This window comes from Hyla sarda, chromosome 5, assembly GCF_029499605.1.
Source record: "Hyla sarda isolate aHylSar1 chromosome 5, aHylSar1.hap1, whole genome shotgun sequence".
NCBI classification, from domain to species: Eukaryota; Metazoa; Chordata; class Amphibia; order Anura; family Hylidae; genus Hyla; species Hyla sarda.
The window spans coordinates 144,983,544-145,011,040 of record NC_079193.1 but is presented as its reverse complement, the minus strand read 5'-3'; the positions used below and the strand labels follow the sequence as shown (position 1 = coordinate 145,011,040).

Genomic DNA, 27,497 nt, shown 5'->3' with positions numbered 1-27,497 from the left:
GTGAGTGTCCAGGAGTGAGGACATGGATCGGAAAAGGTCGCCAGTGACTGGTGCACGGGAGGGTGGTTTGGGACGTGACAGGACATGGATGCCTTTGAGTGCCGCCTTAATGGGGTTTGTGGACAGTAGAGAAAGTGCGTCGGGATGTGAGAGGGATCTATGGTGTTGTAACCCTGCTAAGTGGAGCTTGATGGTGTTGTAGGAGAGGTGAAGAGAAGAATGGCAGAAACAGACATAAGCAAGAGAGGAACGAACCGAAATTGTGGCAGGGAGACCTTGTTTGTGCATGAACGTGGAAAAAGAGGCTAGAGCTGCGTCATACGCCCGTTTGGTGCTGGATGCAAGGGACTGTCTGATTAAAGAATTTGCCACCGTGATGAAGTCTGTTAGTCCATCTGGAGATGCTGTGTTGAGGGAACTGGGACCCCGACGATGTCTGCTTCTGGGTGTACCTGAAAGAACAGCTTCATGTTACCTCGTGACAGAGCGTCAGCTGCTGTGTTTTTAGTACCCTCAATGTGCTCAACACAAAAGTGAAAATTGTGCTGAAGAGCGATCAAGACAAACTTTCTGACAAAACGCATGATATGCGGGGACTTAGAACGCCCTTTCCTTAAGATGTCTACTGTGGCCATGTTGTCGCATCTGAAGCGGACAGTGGAGTTGACCCACGAATCACCCCATACGGCAGCGGCTGCTACTATTGGATAGATCTCGAAAAAGGCCGAAGTTTCGTGAAATTTCGGGATAAGCAGTATGTCCTGAGGCCAAGGACTGGCCAGCCAGTGTGCGCCATGGAGAGCGGCGAAACCGACGGCTGAGGCGTCAGAAACCACGGAGGGGGATCTTTCCGTGGCTGAGGGGACAAAGAGCGAGATTCCGTTCCAGTTACTCAGGAAGTGACCCCACATGGCCAGGTCTGACATTGCCTCGCTGTCAATTCGAATGACATGCCTCTGCCCGGAAACTGAAGGAAGTAGTTCCAGGAGTCTGGATATGAATGACCTACCTTGCGGAATGATCCTCATCGCAAAGGCCATCATGCCTAGGAGGCTTTGGAGCTCCACCCTGGATACTGTGTGGCACTTTGTAATTTTTTGGATAACCTCACGGATCCTAGCCAGTTTCTCCTGGGGAAGCCTGGCTTGCATTGCCTCTGTGTCTAAGATGATGCCTAGTAAGGTGAGATGAGTGGACGGGCCTTCGGTCTTATGGGGTGCGATTGGGACCCCAACTTCCTTGAACAGCCTCAGCAGTGACCTGAGATTGGAGAGACTGTGACCAGGGTGTTCCAGCAACAGGAAGTCGTCCAGATAGTGGATAGTGTAGTGACAGTTGGAGACATGTTGTAAGGCCCAGTGTAAGGCCGTGGCTAGTTGATCAAAAAGCCAGGGGCTACTTTTGGCTCCAAAGGTGAGTTTAGTGGCAAAGTAATACTTGCCTGCCCATTTTACACCATGCCACTGCCATAGGTCTTGCTTGATGGGGAGAAGTTTGAAGGCGTCGGTAATGTCAGCTTTGGAGAGCCACGTGCCCCTGCCCAGCTGTAGTATGGCCTGAATGGCTTGATCGATAGTGGAATATTTCATACTGAACTGATCGGAAGGGATCAGTGCATTGATGCTAGGGACGTTAGAAGAGTAAGGCGCGGAGAGGTCATAGATTAACCTTTTTTTATTAGAAAACTTCCCAGTGGCTAACCCCAACGGACTAACCCTCCAGAAAGAAAAAGGGGGTACATCAAAGGGGCCGATCATAAAGCCTTTCAGAAGTTCGGTTTGTATTAGTTCTGACACCACCGTGGGTTCAGTGAGTGCTGACTGTAGGTTGAGGCATTCATGCGTGCTTTGAGGCAACGCGACCAACCCTGTGTGAAAGTCTTCGCGAAACCCCCCAACTAACCATCTGACCCAGCAGGGATCAGGGTGGCTGGCTAGAATGCGGGCCAGGGCGTCAACTCGCACCATGCCTAGTCACGCCTGGTTGCCTTTTTGAGAACAGATGGAGCTGGGGTGGGCCCGGAAACAGAGAAAACACACATGGAGAAGCTTGCAGTTGCTGTAGGTGCATGCAGAGAGGTTGAAATTGTTACATATCTGAGTCTTGCCTGTCTTACCTAGCCTATCTAGTGCAGGAGAGTTCCTCTGACTGGGGCCTATGGAGATATTTTGGCTCCTGTTGGTGCTTGTTTCCGCCTGATCTTTGCTCAGGGGGCACCAATTAGTGGTGTGTGCAGTGACCCCGCACCAGCTGAAGGAGGGGGCTTTTAGACCTGCGAAATGCTCGCAGTAAACTTCAGTGTCAACGGCTCCCCAGTTGGTCATGTAATTGAATTGCTCGAAAGAAGCAGCTGCCTTAGCAGCAAAAGATTTGTGGTACTCGTAGAAAGTGGACCCTCCGTGTTTGTACGCCATTTGTGCGATCTTGTGGAGGTACAAATCAAGTTCCTCCCTGCGACTGGGACTAACTGAGCAAATGACATCTCTATATAGCCCAAAGGCTATGACAAACTCGTTAATTGTTAGTTTCCTGTTAAGCCTGGCATCTTTGCTTTTGAAGGTGACAGCGAGATTGCCACAGGCAACGGTTTTGGTGTCATTGATGTCTGTGGTGGCTATCAGCAGAAGAGCCAAGTTGACATTCTTACCCTCCAGAATGTCTTTTTTAATTGCTGCCGGGATAAAGTGTGCGGGTGTAACATTCGGGGGAGGCTGAAGCATACCTGAAGGCGGAGCCTGAGAGGTAGAAGCAACAGGAACAGCGGGGCCTGGGGCTGTGTCCGTGACCCTGGTGCGTTCCATGTCCTCTAGTCTATCCTGTAGCCCGGACACTGACGTGAGCACCTGGCTCATCATGGTGTGGAGCTGTGAAAGTGAAGCACTAGACGCTTGGTCCGATGCTGCTGCCTGCCTCGCCGGGGGGGCCCGGTCTGTGCCCAGCAGGTTGAACAGCTCCCCTTTCTTGGCTGAGGCCGGAAAGGGGGTGCCCCTCCTCCTGAGTTCCTGCATCAGTTTGGGGATTGTCCAGGTACGGTAGGAGGACACGCTACCCCGGTCCGAAGCTCTTGCTGGGGTCTCGGGGACGGAGAGGGTGTCCTCAATGTCAGAGGGTTGCGACATGCTGCGTCGGAACCTGTCCGGGCCAGTAACGGGTGCCGGTAGACAAAGTTGGATGCTAGTGAGAACCCGGGATGGTACCTGAACAACTCTGGCTGCTATCTTATAACACTGACCTGCTGTATCCTGAGTTGTGGGAATAGAGGGAGCCTGAATAGGCACGACCCGGCTCACGGGATGCACAGAGACAGACAACAAATAAGTGAAAATGGGTGGCAGCTGAGTGCCTGACGTGATGAGTGCGTGACGTGGTGGGCTAAAAAATGAGTTTCCCCCTTTTTTTTTTTTTTTTTTTTTTAGGGTGTGTCAGTTAACGGATGACCCAGTGTTCGTGTGTGTCGAGTTGCGTTGTGCTGAAGCAAGTCAGGAACAACGGGCTACACCAAGGCCCCCCCTGACGCGAACGGCCCAGGCTGAACAGGGGTGTCGGCCGCCCGAGGCCCTGGGCCGCGTCAGCGGCGGCTCCAGCGCGTGAAATGTGTTGGCCAAAATGATTGAATGTCGTGCGGAAGTGAGAACTGATGGCTATGTGAGAAGAAGTGAAATCAGTATATGCGTTTTTTTTTATATACCTCGAGCTGAAAGCTGAAAGGCGAAGCCACTTGTGGGGCTAAGGAACGACAGTGGAACCTAAAGGGTAAGAAATACTAGAGTCATTAAGTTTGAGGGACAGCATGTGCCTGGCCGTAGGGCTGGTTCCCCCCTTCTTCTTCTTGGTGCCCCCTCTTTTTTTTTTTTTTTTTTTGAGAAGGGAGGGGGGGGCAGGTGTGGCATGGTGGCCGAACCTGGGTGATGCCGATGCTCATGGCCCGACCCCTGACGCCTCCCCCCCTCGCAGCACCCGACCATGCATAAGCACGCCGGGAGCCAGCAAAAAAGGGGGGAGAGCGCCCGGACCCGGCTGTGGGATGGCACCCTGCGAATGACAGGGATGGTGTGACTCCGGGGAGTGGCGCTGCCCCCCTCAACGGCGGGGCCCCGCCCCCGCAGCCCCGTGTCGCCGCAGAGCTGGGTGCAGGAACGGAGCCCCCCCCCTCCCCTGTGGCGACGCGGTGCCGGGTGATGACGTGGGACGCCGGGACGCGAAGCCCCGCCCCCCCCGGCCGCCTCGCGGCTGGAGCGGAGAGCGGGCCCCGGCGAGCACGCGTACCCTCACCCTCTGGATTGTGGGAAGGAGTAACCCGAAGCGACGCCGACCGCCGGGGCGAATGGGGACCCCGCCCCCCGCAGCGCAGTCTGGAGCGCGGGACGGGATCCCCGAGCCCGGCAGCAGGCGCAACTCCACTCCCTCGGGAGCGGGAACCGGGCGGGCCAGGTGAGCGGCGGGGGAACACGGGAAGGGGAAACATACATGAAACAGGGTACCAAAGACCTAGGGGAGCGCGAGGAGGCAAGCGACCCAGCTGGGGGTGAGCCTGCTCCGGCACTACGAACCCGGGCTGAACAACATAGAGCCACACTGGCACTTACCTAACCAACCTCTGCGAGGACGGGGGATAGAACCGTTACACACTACCAACGACACTCCGGGGGGGACGGGGACGTATGCACTAATACGGTAGACTACTAGAGAACTACCGCCAACGTAACACACGCCCCCAGATGTGGGAGAGGGGTGATTATATACCCCACGCCACTCCCACAAATAAAGCCAATTAGGCTTAACACATAGATTTGTCTGGAATATGTTTTTTCTTTCTTATTAGTATGTTTGACAGCTAATGATGACGTGATGTTTACATACACAACCTATAAGATCCTGGAGGTTGGATGACCTAATCACTGTGAATGTAATGCACATGTTTTTTGACCAATTGTAATGCACCTTAATGTGCATTCACTTCCTTGGATTGGTATTGCATATTTAACGCCACGTGAGAACAGCCTAAAATGAGCTCCTCATGATGATAATTGGTCAGCGCCTTTACTGGGGGTGCACTCAGTCTTAGCTTGTGCATAGAGCAGCAAATAGAGAAGCATTCTGATTGGTTGTTATGGGCAACACCACAACTTTTCTTCTACACATGCTTTGCAGAATCTCCACAATAGTACTTGTCCCAGCACCACATCACAGAACTTCAACCTATATTTATTTGCAGAGAGTGGGCATTTTAAACCTGGTGCCAGGATTTATCACGTACAACTTTTGAAAATATGTTCAAAAGTCAGAGTTTCACACAGCCAAGGCCAGTCAAGACCTAGTATATATATAAAAGCTAACGTTGTGGCGTGGGCTGTGCACATATTTATAGTTCCATCAGTGGCACATGGAATAAGAAATATAGCCCTATGTGCTGTATACAGCCTTGCATAGCATACGGCTATGGTTGGGACGTTGCATACCTTGTACCCAGCCAGAAAAGTGTTTAAGTTGACATATCACAGAAAAGATAATGGGGGGCATTTACTAAGGGGTTTAGTCATTTTTTTCTGACTATTTTTGGCGCAAAATTGTCGCAATTGCGCCTACCCTATAAATTGTGCGACTTTCCCTAGCAAGAGCTAGAAAGTCAAAAAAAAATTTCCCGCTTAATTTACGCAAGTTTTCAGTTTTTACTTGCAGTGGTCAGGAATTTATTAACTGAGACAGTCGCAGTTACGCAATAAACTGTCGCAACGGCCATAAAAATTGACTAAATTTACTCCAGCTCCAACATGGAGCAGGAAAAGCTGCTGCCGCCCGGGCTCCGACATACTTTCTCCCCGCTACCCTCACTGCGCTACCGGGACACTACAGTGATTTATATCCCCCCCCTCTCACCTGCCAGCGCCACACAACTCCCATCTGTCTGCTGTTGCAAGACTACAAGTCCCAGCATGGCCTTACAGTGAGGACACGCTGGGAGTTGTAGTCTTGTAGCAGCGGGAGCTGAGCGGCGCGGGCGGGAGACAAGGGGGGGGGGGGCAGTAGCGGGGAGGCCGTATGAGGAGCCCGGGCGGGAGACAAGGGGGGGGGGGGGGGGTAGCGGGGAGACCGTATGAGGAGCCCGGGCGGGAGACAAGGGGGGTAGCGGGGAGACCGTATGAGGAGCCCGGGCGGCTGCACTGTAATGTCAGCCCGGGCTCCTGCCCTGAGAGCCATAGGCTTTGGCTGTCAGGGCATGCTGGGTGTTGTAGTTTTGCAACAGCTGGAGGGCCACAGTTTGCAGACCACTGGTGTGTGGTCTGTAAACTGTAGTCCTCCAGCTGTTGCAAAACTAAACAGCTGAAGGGGACCGGCGAAGAAGTTCACTTACCCTTCCGAGGCTCCAGCGACGATCGCTGTCGGAGATCGTCGCGCGGCAGTGTCGTGCAGCGCTGGATCCTACGGAAGCCGGTAAGTTGCGCAAGCTTCCCAACCAGGGTGCCTCCAAATGTTGCAAGACTACAACTCCCAGCATGCCTGGACACCCTTTGGCTGTCCGGGCATGCTGGGAGTTGTAGTTTTGCAACAGCTGGAGGCACTCTTGTTGGGAAACACTGGCCTAAAACAGTGTTTCCCAACCAGGGTGCCTCCAGATGTTGCAAGACTACAACTCCCAGCATGCCTGGACAGCCATTGGCTGTCCGGGCATGCTGGGAGTTGTAGTTTTGCAACAGCTGGAGCACCCTTGTTGGGAAACACTGGCCTAAAACAGTGTTTCCCAACCAGGGTGCCTCCAGATGTTGCAAGACTACAACTCCCAGCATGCCTGGACAGCCTTTGACTGTCCAGGCATGCTGGGGCTTGTAGTTTTGCAACATCTGGAGGCACCCTGGTTGGGAAACACTGTTTTAGGCCAGTGTTTCCCAGCCAGGTTGCCTCCAGATGTTGCAAAACTACAACTCCCAGCATGCCTAGACAGCCTTTGACTGTCCAGGCATGCTGGGACTTGTAGTTTTGCAACATCTGGAGGCACCCTGGTTGGGAAACACTGTTTTAGGCCAGTGTTTCCCAGCCAGGTTGCCTCCAGATGTTGCAAAACTACAACTCCCAGCATGCCTAGACAGCTTTTGACTGTCCAGGCATGCTGGGACTTGTAGTTTTGCAACATCTGGAGGCACCCTGGTTGGGAAACACTGGCCTAAAACAGTGTTTCCCAACCAGGGTGCCTCCAGATGTTGGGAAACACTGGCCTAAAACAGTCACCCTGGTTGGGAAACACTGTTTTAGGCCAGTGTTTCCCAACCAGGGTGCCTCCAGATGTTGCAAGACTACAACTCCCAGCATGCCTGGACAGCCTTTGACTGTCCAGGCATGCTGGGGCTTGTAGTTTTGCAACATCTGGAGGCACCCTGGTTGGGAAACACTGGCCTAAAACAGTGTTTCCCAACCAGGGTGCCTCCAGATGTTGCAAAACTACAAGTCCCAGGTTGGGAAACACTGTGCCCGGCCTCCGCTCCACCTTACTGTAAGGGCATGCTGGGAGTTGTAGTCCTGCAGCTGGGGGCAGGGGACAAGCTTGTCACTTGCCCACACATCTCCTGCACCACACAACTACAACTCCCAGCATGTCCTTACTGTAAGGGCATGCTGGCAGTTGTAGTCGTGCGGGGCGGGAGATGTGTGAGCAGGTGATAATAAATGTACTAACCCATTTCTTTTGTTTTCTTCTCATTTCAGATCCGTTTATCCTGTGGACTCCTTCGGATTCGGTGGACTACTTCGATGACCAGCGTTTTTCTTTGTTTGATTTTAATAAAATGGTTAACGAGGGCTTGTGGGGGAGTGTTTTTTGTAATAAAAAATTTTTAAAACCTGTTGAGTTTTTTTCTTACTTTACTAGACAGGCTTAGTAGTGGAAGCTGTCTTATAGACAGAGTCCATTACTAACCTGGGCTTAGCGCTAGCCACAAAAACAGCTAGCGCTAACCCCCTATTATTACCCCGGTACCCAACGCCACAGGGGTGCCGGGAAGAGCCGGTACCAACAGGCCTGGAGCGTCCAAAATGGCGCTCCTGGGCCTAGGCGGTAACAGGCTGGCGTTATTTAGGCTGGGGAGGGCCAGTAACAATGGTCCTCGCCCACCCTGGGAACGTCAGGCTGTTACTGTTTGGTTGGTATTTGGCTGAGAATGAAAATAGGGGGGACCCTATGAGTTTTTTTTTTTAAAATAAATAATTAAATATATTTAAAAAACGCATAGGTTCCCCCTATTTTTATTCTCAACCAAATACCAACCAAACAGTAACAGCCTGACGTTACCAGGGTGGGCGAGGACCATTGTTACTGGCCCTCCCCAACCTAAATAACGCCAGCCTGTTACCGCCTAGGCCCAGGAGCGCCATTTTTGATGCTCCGGGCCTGTTGGTACCGGCTCTTCCCGGCACCCCTGTAGTGTTGGGTACCGGGGTAATAATTGGGGGTTAGCACTAGCTGTTTTTGTGGCTAACGCTAAGCCCGGCTTAGTAATGGACTCAGTCTATAAGACAGCTTCCACTACTAAGCCTGTCTAGTAAAGTAAAATAAAAATAAAACACAACAGGTTTTTAAAAAAATTTATTACAAAAAACACTCCCCCACAAGCCCTCGTTAACCATTTTATTAACATCAAGCAAAGAAAAACGCTGGTCATCGAAGTAGTCCACCGAATCCGAAGGAGTGAAAATGGGTGGCAGCTGAGTGCCTGACGTGATGAGTGCGTGACGTGGTGGGCTAAAAAATGAGTTTCCCCCTTTTTTTTTTTTTTTTTTTTTTAGGGTGTGTCAGTTAACGGATGACCCAGTGTTCGTGTGTGTCGAGTTGCGTTGTGCTGAAGCAAGTCAGGAACAACGGGCTACACCAAGGCCCCCCCTGACGCGAACGGCCCAGGCTGAACAGGGGTGTCGGCCGCCCGAGGCCCTGGGCCGCGTCAGCGGCGGCTCCAGCGCGTGAAATGTGTTGGCCAAAATGATTGAATGTCGTGCGGAAGTGAGAACTGATGGCTATGTGAGAAGAAGTGAAATCAGTATATGCGTTTTTTTTTATATACCTCGAGCTGAAAGCTGAAAGGCGAAGCCACTTGTGGGGCTAAGGAACGACAGTGGAACCTAAAGGGTAAGAAATACTAGAGTCATTAAGTTTGAGGGACAGCATGTGCCTGGCCGTAGGGCTGGTTCCCCCCTTCTTCTTCTTGGTGCCCCCTCTTTTTTTTTTTTTTTTTTTGAGAAGGGAGGGGGGGGCAGGTGTGGCATGGTGGCCGAACCTGGGTGATGCCGATGCTCATGGCCCGACCCCTGACGCCTCCCCCCCTCGCAGCACCCGACCATGCATAAGCACGCCGGGAGCCAGCAAAAAAGGGGGGAGAGCGCCCGGACCCGGCTGTGGGATGGCACCCTGCGAATGACAGGGATGGTGTGACTCCGGGGAGTGGCGCTGCCCCCCTCAACGGCGGGGCCCCGCCCCCGCAGCCCCGTGTCGCCGCAGAGCTGGGTGCAGGAACGGAGCCCCCCCCCTCCCCTGTGGCGACGCGGTGCCGGGTGATGACGTGGGACGCCGGGACGCGAAGCCCCGCCCCCCCCGGCCGCCTCGCGGCTGGAGCGGAGAGCGGGCCCCGGCGAGCACGCGTACCCTCACCCTCTGGATTGTGGGAAGGAGTAACCCGAAGCGACGCCGACCGCCGGGGCGAATGGGGACCCCGCCCCCCGCAGCGCAGTCTGGAGCGCGGGACGGGATCCCCGAGCCCGGCAGCAGGCGCAACTCCACTCCCTCGGGAGCGGGAACCGGGCGGGCCAGGTGAGCGGCGGGGGAACACGGGAAGGGGAAACATACATGAAACAGGGTACCAAAGACCTAGGGGAGCGCGAGGAGGCAAGCGACCCAGCTGGGGGTGAGCCTGCTCCGGCACTACGAACCCGGGCTGAACAACATAGAGCCACACTGGCACTTACCTAACCAACCTCTGCGAGGACGGGGGATAGAACCGTTACACACTACCAACGACACTCCGGGGGGGACGGGGACGTATGCACTAATACGGTAGACTACTAGAGAACTACCGCCAACGTAACACACGCCCCCAGATGTGGGAGAGGGGTGATTATATACCCCACGCCACTCCCACAAATAAAGCCAATTAGGCTTAACACATAGATTTGTCTGGAATATGTTTTTTCTTTCTTATTAGTATGTTTGACAGCTAATGATGACGTGATGTTTACATACACAACCTATAAGATCCTGGAGGTTGGATGACCTAATCACTGTGAATGTAATGCACATGTTTTTTGACCAATTGTAATGCACCTTAATGTGCATTCACTTCCTTGGATTGGTATTGCATATTTAACGCCACGTGAGAACAGCCTAAAATGAGCTCCTCATGATGATAATTGGTCAGCGCCTTTACTGGGGGTGCACTCAGTCTTAGCTTGTGCATAGAGCAGCAAATAGAGAAGCATTCTGATTGGTTGTTATGGGCAACACCACAACTTTTCTTCTACACATGCTTTGCAGAATCTCCACAATAGTACTTGTCCCAGCACCACATCACAGAACTTCAACCTATATTTATTTGCAGAGAGTGGGCATTTTAAACCTGGTGCCAGGATTTATCACGTACAACTTTTGAAAATATGTTCAAAAGTCAGAGTTTCACACAGCCAAGGCCAGTCAAGACCTAGTATATATATAAAAGCTAACGTTGTGGCGTGGGCTGTGCACATATTTATAGTTCCATCAGTGGCACATGGAATAAGAAATATAGCCCTATGTGCTGTATACAGCCTTGCATAGCATACGGCTATGGTTGGGACGTTGCATACCTTGTACCCAGCCAGAAAAGTGTTTAAGTTGACATATCACAGAAAAGATAATGGGGGGCATTTACTAAGGGGTTTAGTCATTTTTTTCTGACTATTTTTGGCGCAAAATTGTCGCAATTGCGCCTACCCTATAAATTGTGCGACTTTCCCTAGCAAGAGCTAGAAAGTCAAAAAAAAATTTCCCGCTTAATTTACGCAAGTTTTCAGTTTTTACTTGCAGTGGTCAGGAATTTATTAACTGAGACAGTCGCAGTTACGCAATAAACTGTCGCAACGGCCATAAAAATTGACTAAATTTACTCCAGCTCCAACATGGAGCAGGAAAAGCTGCTGCCGCCCGGGCTCCGACATACTTTCTCCCCGCTACCCTCACTGCGCTACCGGGACACTACAGTGATTTATATCCCCCCCCTCTCACCTGCCAGCGCCACACAACTCCCATCTGTCTGCTGTTGCAAGACTACAAGTCCCAGCATGGCCTTACAGTGAGGACACGCTGGGAGTTGTAGTCTTGTAGCAGCGGGAGCTGAGCGGCGCGGGCGGGAGACAAGGGGGGGGGGGGGCAGTAGCGGGGAGGCCGTATGAGGAGCCCGGGCGGGAGACAAGGGGGGGGGGGGGGGTAGCGGGGAGACCGTATGAGGAGCCCGGGCGGGAGACAAGGGGGGTAGCGGGGAGACCGTATGAGGAGCCCGGGCGGCTGCACTGTAATGTCAGCCCGGGCTCCTGCCCTGAGAGCCATAGGCTTTGGCTGTCAGGGCATGCTGGGTGTTGTAGTTTTGCAACAGCTGGAGGGCCACAGTTTGCAGACCACTGGTGTGTGGTCTGTAAACTGTAGTCCTCCAGCTGTTGCAAAACTAAACAGCTGAAGGGGACCGGCGAAGAAGTTCACTTACCCTTCCGAGGCTCCAGCGACGATCGCTGTCGGAGATCGTCGCGCGGCAGTGTCGTGCAGCGCTGGATCCTACGGAAGCCGGTAAGTTGCGCAAGCTTCCCAACCAGGGTGCCTCCAAATGTTGCAAGACTACAACTCCCAGCATGCCTGGACACCCTTTGGCTGTCCGGGCATGCTGGGAGTTGTAGTTTTGCAACAGCTGGAGGCACTCTTGTTGGGAAACACTGGCCTAAAACAGTGTTTCCCAACCAGGGTGCCTCCAGATGTTGCAAGACTACAACTCCCAGCATGCCTGGACAGCCATTGGCTGTCCGGGCATGCTGGGAGTTGTAGTTTTGCAACAGCTGGAGCACCCTTGTTGGGAAACACTGGCCTAAAACAGTGTTTCCCAACCAGGGTGCCTCCAGATGTTGCAAGACTACAACTCCCAGCATGCCTGGACAGCCTTTGACTGTCCAGGCATGCTGGGGCTTGTAGTTTTGCAACATCTGGAGGCACCCTGGTTGGGAAACACTGTTTTAGGCCAGTGTTTCCCAGCCAGGTTGCCTCCAGATGTTGCAAAACTACAACTCCCAGCATGCCTAGACAGCCTTTGACTGTCCAGGCATGCTGGGACTTGTAGTTTTGCAACATCTGGAGGCACCCTGGTTGGGAAACACTGTTTTAGGCCAGTGTTTCCCAGCCAGGTTGCCTCCAGATGTTGCAAAACTACAACTCCCAGCATGCCTAGACAGCTTTTGACTGTCCAGGCATGCTGGGACTTGTAGTTTTGCAACATCTGGAGGCACCCTGGTTGGGAAACACTGGCCTAAAACAGTGTTTCCCAACCAGGGTGCCTCCAGATGTTGGGAAACACTGGCCTAAAACAGTCACCCTGGTTGGGAAACACTGTTTTAGGCCAGTGTTTCCCAACCAGGGTGCCTCCAGATGTTGCAAGACTACAACTCCCAGCATGCCTGGACAGCCTTTGACTGTCCAGGCATGCTGGGGCTTGTAGTTTTGCAACATCTGGAGGCACCCTGGTTGGGAAACACTGGCCTAAAACAGTGTTTCCCAACCAGGGTGCCTCCAGATGTTGCAAAACTACAAGTCCCAGGTTGGGAAACACTGTGCCCGGCCTCCGCTCCACCTTACTGTAAGGGCATGCTGGGAGTTGTAGTCCTGCAGCTGGGGGCAGGGGACAAGCTTGTCACTTGCCCACACATCTCCTGCACCACACAACTACAACTCCCAGCATGTCCTTACTGTAAGGGCATGCTGGCAGTTGTAGTCGTGCGGGGCGGGAGATGTGTGAGCAGGTGATAATAAATGTACTAACCCATTTCTTTTGTTTTCTTCTCATTTCAGATCCGTTTATCCTGTGGACTCCTTCGGATTCGGTGGACTACTTCGATGACCAGCGTTTTTCTTTGTTTGATTTTAATAAAATGGTTAACGAGGGCTTGTGGGGGAGTGTTTTTTGTAATAAAAAATTTTTAAAACCTGTTGAGTTTTTTTCTTACTTTACTAGACAGGCTTAGTAGTGGAAGCTGTCTTATAGACAGAGTCCATTACTAACCTGGGCTTAGCGCTAGCCACAAAAACAGCTAGCGCTAACCCCCTATTATTACCCCGGTACCCAACGCCACAGGGGTGCCGGGAAGAGCCGGTACCAACAGGCCTGGAGCGTCCAAAATGGCGCTCCTGGGCCTAGGCGGTAACAGGCTGGCGTTATTTAGGCTGGGGAGGGCCAGTAACAATGGTCCTCGCCCACCCTGGGAACGTCAGGCTGTTACTGTTTGGTTGGTATTTGGCTGAGAATGAAAATAGGGGGGACCCTATGAGTTTTTTTTTTTAAAATAAATAATTAAATATATTTAAAAAACGCATAGGTTCCCCCTATTTTTATTCTCAACCAAATACCAACCAAACAGTAACAGCCTGACGTTACCAGGGTGGGCGAGGACCATTGTTACTGGCCCTCCCCAACCTAAATAACGCCAGCCTGTTACCGCCTAGGCCCAGGAGCGCCATTTTTGATGCTCCGGGCCTGTTGGTACCGGCTCTTCCCGGCACCCCTGTAGTGTTGGGTACCGGGGTAATAATTGGGGGTTAGCACTAGCTGTTTTTGTGGCTAACGCTAAGCCCGGCTTAGTAATGGACTCAGTCTATAAGACAGCTTCCACTACTAAGCCTGTCTAGTAAAGTAAAATAAAAATAAAACACAACAGGTTTTTAAAAAAATTTATTACAAAAAACACTCCCCCACAAGCCCTCGTTAACCATTTTATTAACATCAAGCAAAGAAAAACGCTGGTCATCGAAGTAGTCCACCGAATCCGAAGGAGTCCACAGGATACACAGATCTGTAGAAGAAGTAACCAAAAAAAAAAAGTGTAAGTACATTTAGGGAGAAAAACACTGTGTTAAAAAAATGTAACACACACACACTAAACGCCGTTTACCACTTCTGAGCCATGACTACAATTTACAGTGATCCCTCAACTTACAATGGCCTCAACATACAATAGTTTCAACATACAATTGTCTTTTCTGGACCATCGTAAGTTGAAACCAGACTCAACATACAATGCTACAGACAGTCCAGATCTGTAAAACGTGTCAATGGCTGGAAGAACCAACCAATCAAAATGGGCACACTGGTAAAACCCCTGTATTACTGAAGTGTATGCACTGACTGGTGTCTGGTATTACATGTTCTGTACACTTTACCTGTATCAGGGTTAGCTGCTCTTTTGGACACCAGGTGAGGGCGACTCCATTACTTGTTTGGGACATTGCCTGTACTGTACAGGACCCCTGAAGAAGCTCCTGTCCTCTACATAGACCAGTGTTTGCCAAGCAGGGTGGCCCCATTTTTTGCAAAACTACAACTCCCAGCATGCCCGGACAGCCTTTGGCTGTCCAGGCATGCTGGGAGTTATAGTTTTGCAACAGCTGGAGGCTCCCTGCTTGGGAAACACTGACATAGACAGTGATTTACAGCTCCCAGCAGATCTTTATTACTTTTATATGTAGGGATTTGCTTTATCTATATCAGTTATCTACTTATTTTTCTTTGTCACTTTTTCCTATTTTGGATGACATTTTGGTGCCTTTAGAACCAATTACCCTGTTTCCATAGAGTTATGGTCTCAACATACAATGGTTTCAACTTACAATGGTTTTCCTGGAACCAATTAATATTGTAACTTGAGGGACCACTGTAGTTACTGAATTATTTAGATGTGGTGAAAAAGCTAAAAAAAAACTCAAACAAAAGATCCAGAAGGAAACCAGCAGCCAAACCTATTCAGACAGCAGGAAAAAGGAACAGACTATTTTTTCTACTACATGAAGTAAATTTCCCACTTTTGGCTATGTGTGCCAAATTTATTAATGCCGTGCAACAATTTAGTAAATTTGTCGCACAGTCAAAAATGAAGTAGAAAAAAACAGGGCAAAAACCAGACTACATAGTAAAAGATTAGTAAATGCCCCCCAATGCTTTTATCTGTTACACACTGGGTAATGTAGATTCTTTACAAATCACCAGTTACTTATTAAAAATTACTGAAAATGCATATAGTTGGCAAGGTTGGCACCTGTTATCTTGCCAATCCGCTGTTTGGGCCAGGCTGGATACAGTTGGGTATTATGGAGGGGTCCTTACTCTTTACATTTCCACCCTTAATTCAGTAGCCCAATAGTGTTTAACCCCTTAAATTCATCACTTATTAAAAATACTCAAAATGTATATAGTTGGCAAGGTTGGCACCTGTTTTAATGCCAATCCACAGTTTGGGCCAGGCTGTATACAGTTGGGTATAACTGAGGCACCCGTACTCTTTATTTTTCAACACTTAAGTCAGTGGCCCAAAATTCATCAGTTACTTATTAAAAACTCATCCATTTTTTTATATTTTTTTTCAGCAAAATCAATCTTGATTTTTTTTTCTGATTTCGATTGTTCCAAAATATTCAACATGTAAAAAAAAAAAAAAAAAAAACAGGTTTACTGTGGAGAAATAAGGAGAAAAAGTCTTAGTCATCTATAAGAAAATGCTCGACTAAGAAACATACTTCAGCGAATAAGTAGCTGAAGAAACCAACTTCAGCCTCGTCCTAGAAAGCACGTATGACCTGTTCTCCTCAGCAGACTGAGCCCGCCCCCGCCATATGTACCTAGCGGACCGGGCTGAGGTAAGTCAATGAGTAAACTCCCCCAGAAAGAACGTAGCGAGCTGTTTCCCTCATGGACTGCAAAGCCCGCCAGATGTATTTTAGCGGATCAAGCTGAGGTAAAGTAGGAAAATAAGCGCCTTCACATAACACCTCCCTCCCCCCCCCCCAGGACGGCACCGAGTAATACACCCACAGTCCTAGACACCTCAGTCCATACTATTAGCACCGCGCCACACATCTCCTGCATCTTATCGTGCGAGCTCCACGCACACGTCATCAGCTCAAGGCTCCCAACCAATCAGAACCCTTCTAACACGGATCGTGACAAAGGATTCGCCAAATAGCTGTAATGTCATTGGCCGCTTGCGCGAACGCCACTGATTGGCTCCAAGTCCAAAGGTGGGGCGGGGCTCCATGCAGCAGGGAAGTGTTTCCAAATCAATGCACTGCGCCCGTTAGAACATCGCTAGCAGCTGGAACCGCGCGGCTTCTCGGTACTGTACGGTAAGGAAATAACGGCACATAGATTTCATACGGAATCCAGCGGTCATGTAATGTCTCAGCTCTCCGTTTCTATTGCAGGGATTACCATTTGGAGGTGATCCTGTGCGATCCGGCACAAAGATCTGGGAAAGAAGTGAACCGGGCAGAGTGGATCGATGGATGTGCACCCCAGGCACCGGCAGCGGGGATCAGCGACCTCTAGAGGCAGGAACAGGACCCCGCACCCGGGCACTGAGAGCAGCCAGCAGCACCACAGGAGTACGGGCACCTCTCACCTCAGCCCTGCCAGTGTGAGCCTCGGGAGCACCCTGCTCATTGGTAAGGTCGGTCATTTCTGTATGGAATGGCATCAAAGTTTATAATGGCAGCACTAGTGGTGGTGCCAGCTACTTTACCCACGCAGTAGTGTTTATTCTGAAATGTTCTATTTCAATGTTTCCCAACCAATGTGCCTCCAGCTGTTGCAAAACTACAAAACTACTTGTAGTTTTGCAACAGCTGGAGAAGCGCTGGTTGTGAAACATTTTTTTTCTTTGTCAGGGTAAGGCTCTGTTCACACAGCGTCTCTTAGGCTGCATTCACACCTCGTTTTTGCAATACGGTTCCCACATCAGGTTTTTTGTAACAAAAAAGAAATAAAAATAAAGTGTGTCTCAAAACCGGACCGAACCGTGTACAACCATATAGACTTCTGATACGGTTTTAAACCATATACGGTTTGAAAACGGATGTCCGGTTGCATACGGCTTAATAAGTTTTTTGGAAGAAAAAAAAACGGATACGGTTTTATGTTTGTCCTTAATTAAATTCTTAATTAAGTTCTTCTTGTTCTATTTGAGGGAAGAACTTTCGGCGTGCACTGCGCATGTGCAAACTGCAAAACCGTATTGTGCAAACCGGATGGAACCGTACGCACATACGGTTCAGTACGGTTCCCATAGACCACCATTTAAAAAAAATAAAACTTATACGGGTTGTATCTGGTTTTTCACCCGGACATAAAACCGTAGTAGACTACGATTTTGTGTAGGGGAAAAAAATGAATAAAACCGTAAATGGTGCAAAACATACACAACCGGATGCTATGGTTGGCATAGGGTTTTCTATGAAATGTCTATACATATGGTTTGCAATATGGTTCCATATGTTTTTTTTACTGGAACCGTGTTGCAAAAACTAGATGTGAATGCAGCCTTACTGTGGGATTTCTTAATGTACTGTATACATTCAACAGATACCTCTAAGTTATCCCACACAATGCCATCTGTTATCCATGGGCTCCCTTTCTAAAAAAAAAAATGGATACAGTCCAATGTCCGTCTTTTTACTGCACATCTTTGTATGGAATTGTGCGCTATTCTATGCAGTAGATAAATGGAAATGACAACATATACCAGGAGGATAAAATGTTACCCTTTTATCCTCCCTTGGGTAAAGAGGGATTATGGATACATGTACTGTATATGCCAGCAGCTTTCTCTGCATGTACGATAAACTGATGCAGTGTGAAAGAGCGCCAAGTCAACTCGTAGCGGCTTTTAACGCCACACGTGAATTTAAAACCCGTGCACGTGACATGCTGTGCATTTTGCCTGTTGTATATACAGAAATCCTAAAATTCACTTTGCAGAGTCCGTATCCATGCCGTAAATTTCCCACTTGTCCAGTAATGCGCTGCCGATTTATATCTGTACAGTTGGGCAGATAAAGTCCCCAGCATTTGCACAATGTTAGCGGATTTATTCAGGGTTTCAGAGCTTGTACCCTGATTTTAGCTCTCTAGCGCTTTTTAGGTAAGTTAGAAAAAACAAATAACATAATAGAACTCAGTGGAGAATGATTCTTCTCATAGTGCCGGGCACCTGTCATTCAGGGCACTGCAGTGGATTCAGTCTCCTCATGTCCTCTTATGTACTGTCCTAGCATGTAAGGGTCTATTCACACTGCAGAATTTCCGCTCATCCGCCCCAGTTCCAATTATGAGGATTTTGTGCAGCATTGGTGTGGAATCCAAGCTGAAATTGTGCAGAAGTGTGAATGGGAGTGTGGACTCCTATAGAAGTTTATTGGGCTCTCATTTGAGGAGGAATTCCTAAGGCAACGTTCACACTTCCGCCATGCTCCATCTAAAGGAGCTCAGTCCATCGGAAGGACGGGAGTTGATCGGAGAAAAAAAAAATACTACACGTCCAATCTTTTTTTTCTTTGCTCAATTCCTGTAAACTAACGGACACCCGAAGGACTCTCTTCGAGTCAATGGGATCCACCAGGACCTGGTTGTGACAGTTTAGGGTCCATTCAGTGCAAAAATAAGTCGAATAGACCCTGAACTGGTCGGAGCACAACAGTAGTGTGAACCTAGCCAAAGCAAAAGTTATTCCACACTTTATTAGGTTCAGTATACAAATCACTGCTAGATTTGCAGACCCTGTACGCTAGCATGTTGTGTAGCTCGGGTCAATGTTGTGGCCCTCTAAACGGGCCATATGCTGTCATATGCAATGCTTCTAGAAAATAATCCAGTTGCATCATTGTATCATTTTCATACAACATGAATTGTTGAGCAATAACCCCTATGTGTCTTTGCTTAGTACCAGAGATACTTAGAAGTTGAATAATAGGCCTATAGCACGCTCTAGGTCTTGTATAACAGATTGTTACAAAACCTAATCCACAATACAGCAGTGTGTATGAAGGCTAAGGTTACATCTCCTTTCCCTTCTTAAAGGAGATATCCAGTGGTGAAAAACGTATCCCCTATCCTAAGGATGGGGGATAAGTTTCAGATGGCGGGGGGGTCCCACCGCTGGGGCCACCCTTGATCTTATGCAGGAAGGGGGCGTGCAGACTACCGCACGAAGCGGCGGCTGACACTCCCCCTCGATAAAACTCTATGGCAGGACCAGAGCACTGCCATCGGCAATCTCCGGCTCTGCCATTGAGTCGTATTGAGGGGGTGTGTTGGCCGCCGCTTCGTGCGGTGGTCAACACGCGCTATCTGGCCAGCGAGCCCGGGTCCCCAGCGGTCGGACCCCCGCAATCTGAAACTTATCCCCTATCCATGGGATAGGGGATACGTTTTTCACCACTGGACTACTCCTTTAAATAGGGCAATACATTTGCAACTTGTTATAAATGGTTCCGATATAGAGCCGATGTATTGTCTGAGGAAAAATGTATGTAGTGCAATTGTAAGTACATTTGGTCAATTTCCTGAATGTATCCACTGTCTTTGCAGAACTCCAAAGGGAGGTTTAGCATACAAAATAATATCTATCGAAAAATGGACCAAACATAGTCACAGTCAGACTACATTCAACCTTTTAAAGTCAATGGGCTTGCTAGCAACACATGGACATGTTAGTTATTTATTTATTTTTTTACTTGTTCTATGTTACTAAGTAGCATTAGGCTATACCTCTGCATCCTTTTTTTGTCAGGTTACCATTGTATAGTCCAATTCGAGGAAGAATGTAAGATGTGAACTAAGCTTTGAAATGATGTAATGGGTGTAGCGCAGAGCCGTTTGGTGTCTAGGAGATAGTCCGGGATTTTCATTAAGGAGAACTAAATGTTCCATTGTGTTATACTGGAATAAAATCAGACCAAGGGGCATGATTTTGTGGACAATTTGAAGGGGATGTTTACCTTGTAAAACATAGGAGAGATGGTATGCCCATCAAAGAGAATAGTAGTGAGACCTTACACTTTGCTCTTGGAGTTTTTTTTCTTTGAAATATTAAAGGGGATGTCCCACCTTATTATTTCCAGCCTGTTTGCAGAGGTCGAAGGTGTTTGGAAAAGCCGAATGCAGCTGAAGCAGGGAATTTATGCAATTTGCTTAATTCCGATTGACTTTAATGATTTCAAAAATGGTGTAGCTCCTCTGGCCACTCTGTTTACATAAGTCCAGAAGTTACATAAACCACTTTTGTGCACTAGGAAAAACATCTAGTACAATAGGATTCATAATTTGGAAAATGCATTACAGAGATTTCATCTACAGTTTTGTAACAATTTTTTTGTTGTTTGTTTTCTACTTTCCATGGGTGGTCTCCTGTTCTTGCTAACATCATGAGGAATGAAGCAGCTAAGCTTTACATTACAATAGAATGCAAATACATAGTACACATTTTATTTACAAAGCTGTGTTTGGAAGCAGTGACAATAGATTTGGTTCAGTGTAATTTAATGTAAGGAGCAAGCATAGATTTTAACAGGCTAAAAATAGTGGTCCCTCAAGTTACACTGAATTCTGTTTACATTATTTTTAACATATAGTGGTCTCTCCTGGTTCCATTGTAACTTTGAATCATAATCAAAATGCTGCAGACAGAAGATCTGGCCAATCAGAGTGGTAAGAAGTAGGGATGCACCGATACAACAAAAAATGTGCCGATAATGACCACCTCCCCTGCCCGTCCACAGCACAAGTTACAAACACTGCCAGTGGCAGAGGCACTCGTCGGGGGTGCAGGGGGGGGCCGGCCGCAACATCTGGGGGGGGGGGTTTGCGCTCTCCGGGATAGGATTAGGAAGACTTCTTTTTATGTGCCCGGGCCGGCTCCTGTGTGTGGCTGCAGGCGGGGGCCGACCAGAGCATATAAAAACTAATACTGTGTACTAAAAACCAGGGGGCCTCCAGCTGTTGTGAAACTATAACTCCCAGCATGCCCGGACCGGCAAAGTCTGTCCGGGCATGCTGGGAGTTGTAGTTTCACAACAGCTGGAGGCCCCCTGGTTTTTAGTACACAGTATTAGTTTTTATATGCTCTGGTCGGCCCCCGCCTGCAGCCACACACAGGAGCCGGCCCGGGCACATAAAAAGAAGTAATCCTATCCCGGACATCCCTGTGTCCCGAAAAATCTTTTCGGGACATAAGGATGTCCGGCGGTCACTCACCATTCCCCGGCGTCCTCCCGCGGCGATCCTGCGGTCCTCCTGCGTCTCTATGGTTGTACGCACAGGACGTCAGTGACGTCCCGTGCGTACGACCATAGAGGCGAAGGACCGAAGGAGGATCGCGGGAGAACGCACGCTGGCCGGGGCCTGGTAAGTGACCGGCGGCGCGTCATCTTCTTCAGTGTTCCGGTCACCGCTCCTTCGGTCCCCGCACCTACTGCTATGGTCCATGGGCCATAGCAGTAGATGTGACCCTGGGCTGGAGGAGCGGTGACCGGAACACTGTGGGGGCAGCAGTACAGACATACAGCTTCCAGCCATACACTGTATATGGCTGGAAGCTGTATGTCTGTGGGGTGGGGGAACTGCTGACCTAATGTGGGGGGGGAGCTGCCTACAAATGTGGGGGGAGCTGCCTAATATTGGGGGGGGGGAGCTGCCTAATATTGGGGGGGGGGGAGCTGCCTAATATTGTGTGGGGGGGGAGCTGCCTAATATTGGGGGGGGGGGGGGGAGCTGCCTAATATTGTGTGGGGGGGGGAAGCTGCCTAATATTGTGGGGGGGGCTGCCTAATATTGTGTGTGGGGGGGGGGAGCTGCCTAATATTGTGGGGGGGGGGGGAGCTGCCTAATATTGTGGGGGGGGGGAGCTGCCTAATATTGTGGGGGGGGAGCTGCCTAATATTGTGGGGGGGGGAGCTGCCTAATATTGTGGGGGGGGGAGCTGCCTAATATTGTGGGGGGGGGGAGCTGCCTAATATTGTGGGGGGGAGCTGCCTGATATTGTGGGGGGGGGGGGGAGCTGCCTAATATTGTTGGGGGGAGCTGCCTAATATTGTTGGGGGGAGCTGCCTAATATTGTTGGGGGGAGCTGCCTAATATTGTGGGGGGGAGCTGCCTAATATTGTGGGGGGTAGCTGCCTAATATTGTGGGGGGGAGCTGCCTAATATTGTGGGGGGGAGCTGCCTAATATTGTGGGGGGGAGCTGCCTAATATTGTGGGGGGGGAGCTGCCTAATATTGTGGGGGGGAGCTGCCTAATATTGTGGGGGAACTGCTGCCTAATAATGTGGGGGGAGCTGCCTAATAATGTGGGGGGAGCTGCCTACTATTGTGTGGGAACTGCCTACTATTGTGGGGGAAATGCTGACCTAATGTGGGGGAGCTGCCTACTATTGTGGGGGAACTGATGACCTAATGTGGGGGGGAGCTGCCTAAAAATGTGGGGGGAGCTGCCTAATATTGTTGGGGGGAGCTGCCTAATATGTGGGAACTGCCTACTATTGTTGGGGGGAGCTGCCTACTATTGTGGGGAACCTGCCTACTATTGTGGGGGAAATGCTGACCTAATTTGGGGAGCTGCCTACTGTTGTGGGGGAGCTGCCTACTGTTGTGGGGGAGCTGCCTACTGTTGTGGGGGAGCTGCCTACTGTTGTGGGGGAGCTGCCTACTAATGTGGGGGAACTCCCGACCTAATGTGGGGGAGCTGGCAATCTAATGTGGGGGAATCTAATCTAATGAGCGGAGCGCTGCATTTTACCAGAAGACGGGGAGAAGTCATTTTCGGTATCGGTTTCGGCCGGACATTTTTTTTAAATTTCGGTTTCGGTTCTGAAATTTCCATTTCGGTGCACCTCTAGTAAGAAGCCTAGATTACTGAAGTGCGTGCACTGATTGACTGTCTGGTAGTGCCTCTGCAGTACAGTGCGGTACTGTTCTGCTCTCTACCTGTACCAGGATGAGGACAGCTGCTGATTATTGTCCTAGTACACTGTGCCCCGGATTCACTAAGGGCACGTTCACACTACAGAATGCACTACAGGATTTCTGAATTCTGCTTGAAAATTCCAGTGCAGCAGCCTTCCATTGTTTTTAAAGGGGTACTCCACTGCTCAACATTTGGAACAAACTCTTCTGAATGCTGGAGCCGGCGTTGGGAGCTTGTGACGTCGTAGCCCCACCCCCTCATTATGTAACACCCCACCCCCTCAATGCAAGTCTATGGGAGGGGGCGTGACGACTGTAATTTACACAAAAAGTAATTTACAGCTTCAAGCATCTCCTTACTTTTATATGTCAGGACTTTATTTACTAGTAATCTGCTTATTTTTCTCTTATCTGCGTTTTTTTTCCTCAATTTGAGATCACATTTGACTTGGCTTTATACCCATTTACGAGAATTCTGTTCTCAAGGTACAATATGTCCAAATAATAATAATGGACATCAATCCAATTAAAATTGTAACATGAGGGAACACTAATAATACCGTATATACTCGAGTATAAGCCGAGTTTTTCAGCACGATTTTTCGTGCTGAAAACACCCCCCTCGGCTTATACTCGAGTGAACTCCCCCACCCGCAGTGGTCTTCAACCTGCGGACTTCCAGAGGTTTCAAAACTACAACTCCCAGCAAGCCAGGGCAGCCATCGGCTGTCCGGGCTTGCTGGGAGTTGTAGTTTTGAAACCTCCGGAGGTCCGCAGGTTGAAGACCACTGCGGCCTTCAACATCATCCAGCCCCCTCTCACCCCCTTTAGTTCTGAGTACTCACCTCCGCTCGGCGCTGGTCCGGTCCTGCAGGGCTGTCCGGTAAGGAGGTGGTCCGGTGAGGAGGTGGTCCGGGCTGCTATCTTCACCGGGGAGGCCTCTTCTAAGCGCTTCGGGCCCGGCCTCAGAATAGTCACGTTGCCTTGACAACGACGCAGATACGTCGTTGTCAAGGCAACGGCTCTATTCCGGGCCGGAAGCGCGGAGAAGAGGCGCCCCCGGTGAAGATAGCAGCCCGGACCACCTCCTCACCGGACCACCTCCTTACCGGACAGCCCTGCAGGACCGGACCAGCGCCGAGCGGAGGTGAGTACTCAGAACTAAAGGGGGTGAGAGGGGGCTGGATGATGTTGAAGGCCGCAGTGGTCTTCAACCTGCGGACCTCCGGAGGTTTCAAAACTACAACTCCCAGCAAGCCCGGACAGCCGATGGCTGCCCGGGCTTGCTGGGAGTTGTAGTTTTGAAACCTCTGGAGGTCCGCATGTTGAAGGCCGCAGTGGTCTTCAACCTGCGGACCTCCGGAGGTTTCAAAACTACAACTCCCAGCAAGCCCGGACAGCCGATGGCTGCCCGGGCTTGCTGGGAGTTGTAGTTTTGAAACCTCTGGAGGTCCGCAGGTTGAAGACCACTGAGGGCGAATGATGAGAAGAGGATGATGAAGGGGGGGGGGGGGGTGTGGGGATGATGAAGGGGGGTGGGGATGATGAAGGGGGGGGGGTGTGGGATGATTACAAGGGGATGATGAAGGGGGGATGTGTGGGATGATAAGGGGATGTGTGGGATGATGATGAAGGGGGGATGTGTGGGATGATGACAAGGGGATGATGAAGGGGGGATGTGTGGGATAAGGGGATGTGTGGGATGATGACAAGGGGATGATGAAGGGGGGATGTGTGGGATAAGGGGATGTGTGGGATGATGACAAGGGGATGATGAAGGGGGGATGTGTGGGATGATGACAAGGGGATGATGAAGGGGGGATGTGTGGGATGATAAGGGGATGTGTGGGATGATGACAAGGGGATGATGAAGGGGGGATGTGTGGGATGATAAGGGGATGTGTGGGATGATGACAAGGGGATGATGAAGGGGGGATGTGTGGGATGATGACAAGGGGATGATGAGGATGTTAATGACGGGTCTGGATGATGACAGGGGGGGATGAGGTATTTCCCACCCTAGGCTTATACTCGAGTCAATAACTTTGGGATTTTGGGTTGAAATTAGGGGTCTCGGCTTATACTCGGGTCGGCTTATACTCGAGTATATACGGTAGTATATTTGCCTTTTAAATACTGTAACTACCAAAATAGCATATAATAAAAGTCTGCATACACCGGAGTTGTTACAAGCATGGAGAGAGACCATTGCCATAGGCAGGATAGTGGATAGATGTGATAAAAAAAAAAAAGGATTTGTTACAAGACAAATTTTAATATTTTAGAGCATCCAAAAGACTAACCTGTAAAATGCTGGGTCATGTGACACTTCATGTGTAATGATTTTGTGTTGTTCCATGTGAACACACAGTATGCCTTCATGGATTCGGTCCTCTTTCATATAACCATGTTTCTAAGGCTATGTGTTATAGATTTGTGAATTCTGCAGCCGCATTAATTTGACGGAATTCTCCACCTTTCTATCATTTTCGGAATTCATGCAAAATCTCCACATAAATCCATAGTTCATGTAAAAAGAGTGCCCTTATTCAATGCTAAAGTCACATTTTTCACGGAATACACATGAATTCCACACGCAAGTCTCTCAAAATCTGCATTTAGTGGAGAGAAGAAAAAAAAAACATGGACTTCAATGGGCATACGCATGATTTATATTTTTGCGGAATGAGGAAATTTAGCTGCGGAACCTTTGCAGTGAAAATTCTGTTTTGTGAATGGGACTGTGGAATCCCATTGAACTATATTGGCTTGAGGGTGCGTTCACAAGCTATTACTAGCAGCGGGATTGATTTAAATGGGTCCACAGACAGTCCGCAATAGTGTCAGATTTGCAGACTGTCCATGGACCCATTAAAATGAATGGTAGTGTAACTCGCAATGGGAAACCTATTGCTAGTTACTAGTGTGTGAACACACCCTTAAACACATGCAGAATTTCCATGCGGATTTCAATGCAGAAATTCTGCCATGTGAACAAAGCCTAAATGCCCAGCGTCACATAATGCAGGTAAGAGGTGCTGAGACAAATGACTAATTAACTTTTTATAGGCACTAAAAATTATGAAGGAGATTTATCATTCTTTACATACATACGGCTTTTATGACAATTTTCTTTAATTAACTTTTGCTTACATGCAACCTATTTATCAAATAGTCGCACGACCTTGATTAATAAATCACACGTAAGCAAAACCCGGGAAACCTGTTTACAAAAGCATTTTTTACAGCAGACAAGTTTTCCCTTATGTTAATAGCCGAAGTTCTTTATCCATCATTTATTACCAGTAGGATAACGGGGAGGGGGGGGGGGGGGGGGGGGGGCCGTACCGCATCGGATGATTTTTTTTAATTAACATTAATGTAGTAGCTTTGTTTCATGACGCAGAACAAGAGCAGTTGTTAAAGTGAGTGTTAATGTCCTTTTCTGCAGATGTATTGTATGCACTTTCTGTAAGCCAGGTTGGACCTGGAATACATACGCGACTTTTAAATGGAGATGCAACTTTTTTCTTCATAAAAAGCGACTATCGCATTTGATAAATACATGACCACTGCAAAAATTAGTACGTGAGCAGATTTCAGAAATGTGCTTTGGAATAAGCAAAAATCAAAAAGTTGCAGCAGGTACAGAAAAGTTGCAGGTGCATAGATACACAAAAGAAATTGGCACAGATATAGACTTGTTACACAATGTGTATATTCTTTACTAGGACAGGTATAACTGGTGTAGGGAGTTCAGCATTGTGGTTAAAACATCCTGCTTCTTCATTTGTTATATCCTAGTACTAAAATTGACATTAAAGGAGTTATCCACAGGATGGGTTATAAGTACGTGATCGGTGGGGTTCTTAGGCATACACGCTTCTGCTCCATTACACTTGTCTGTGCCCATGGTAGCTGAGCGATATACTTAGCTATTCTGATTTGAGGGAAAAATCCAAAGTACTGACTGTTATGCATCATCATCAGGGATTTGGGGGGGGGGGGGGGCGGCATGTCAGCAGGGTAAGTCAATAAAGGGACTGGGGCAGAGTGCCAACAGTTTAGTTTAGTTTACGAGCATAACAGCCTGTACTTTTTTTTTTTTTTTCCTTCTATTTTTAAGAATACCCCTTTAATTTGTTTGCACACTTTTTGTTGCTGTTTGACCACCAAATTTCTGTTTAATGCTGATGCTTTTAAAGGAGTTCTTTAGTGAAACATAATTTATACTCTATCCAAAGCATAGGGGATAAGTTATAGATCATGGGGGTCTGACAGCTGGGCTGTGGCTTCCTGCGAGGGGTCGGAACGGCTGCTTCCAGCAGACTGCCAGGGCCTCGTCCAGGAGATCGCAGGGGGTCCCAACAGTCGTACCACCCTGCGATCTGTAACTTATTCCCTATCCTTTGGATAGGGGATAAGTTATGTTTCACTGCGCGTCTCCTTTTATTTATTTTTTTATGAATGGGAAACCTGATTGATCTGTTAGGGTTTATTTTTTTAAAT

At 49.1% G+C, this 27,497-nt stretch overlaps 2 protein-coding genes across 10 annotated transcripts in view; one reads left to right on the top strand and one right to left on the bottom strand.

The window, feature by feature from the left end:
- The window catches only part of LOC130273499 (uncharacterized), a 183,176-nt gene extending 167,195 nt beyond the window's left edge, over nucleotides 1–15,981 (bottom strand). For all 3 annotated transcript variants that reach the window (XR_008844008.1, XR_008844009.1, XM_056520450.1), the window contains exon 1: nucleotides 15,773–15,981. The gene's annotated coding sequence lies outside the window, so the exon portion shown is untranslated. The remainder of the gene's footprint in view (nucleotides 1–15,772) is intronic.
- Nucleotides 15,982–16,248: 267 nt separating this feature from the next.
- DPY19L1 (dpy-19 like C-mannosyltransferase 1) overlaps nucleotides 16,249–27,497 on the top strand; it is a 176,472-nt gene continuing 165,223 nt past the window's right edge. For 2 of the 7 annotated variants that reach the window (XM_056520449.1, XM_056520447.1), the window contains exons 1-2: nucleotides 16,249–16,378; nucleotides 16,457–16,696. In XM_056520449.1, coding sequence (XP_056376424.1) covers nucleotides 16,534–16,696 — 163 coding nt within the window. In that variant the 5' untranslated portion in view covers nucleotides 16,249–16,378; nucleotides 16,457–16,533. The other 5 variants (XM_056520442.1, XM_056520448.1, XM_056520446.1 and 2 more) reach the window with 5 other exon arrangements.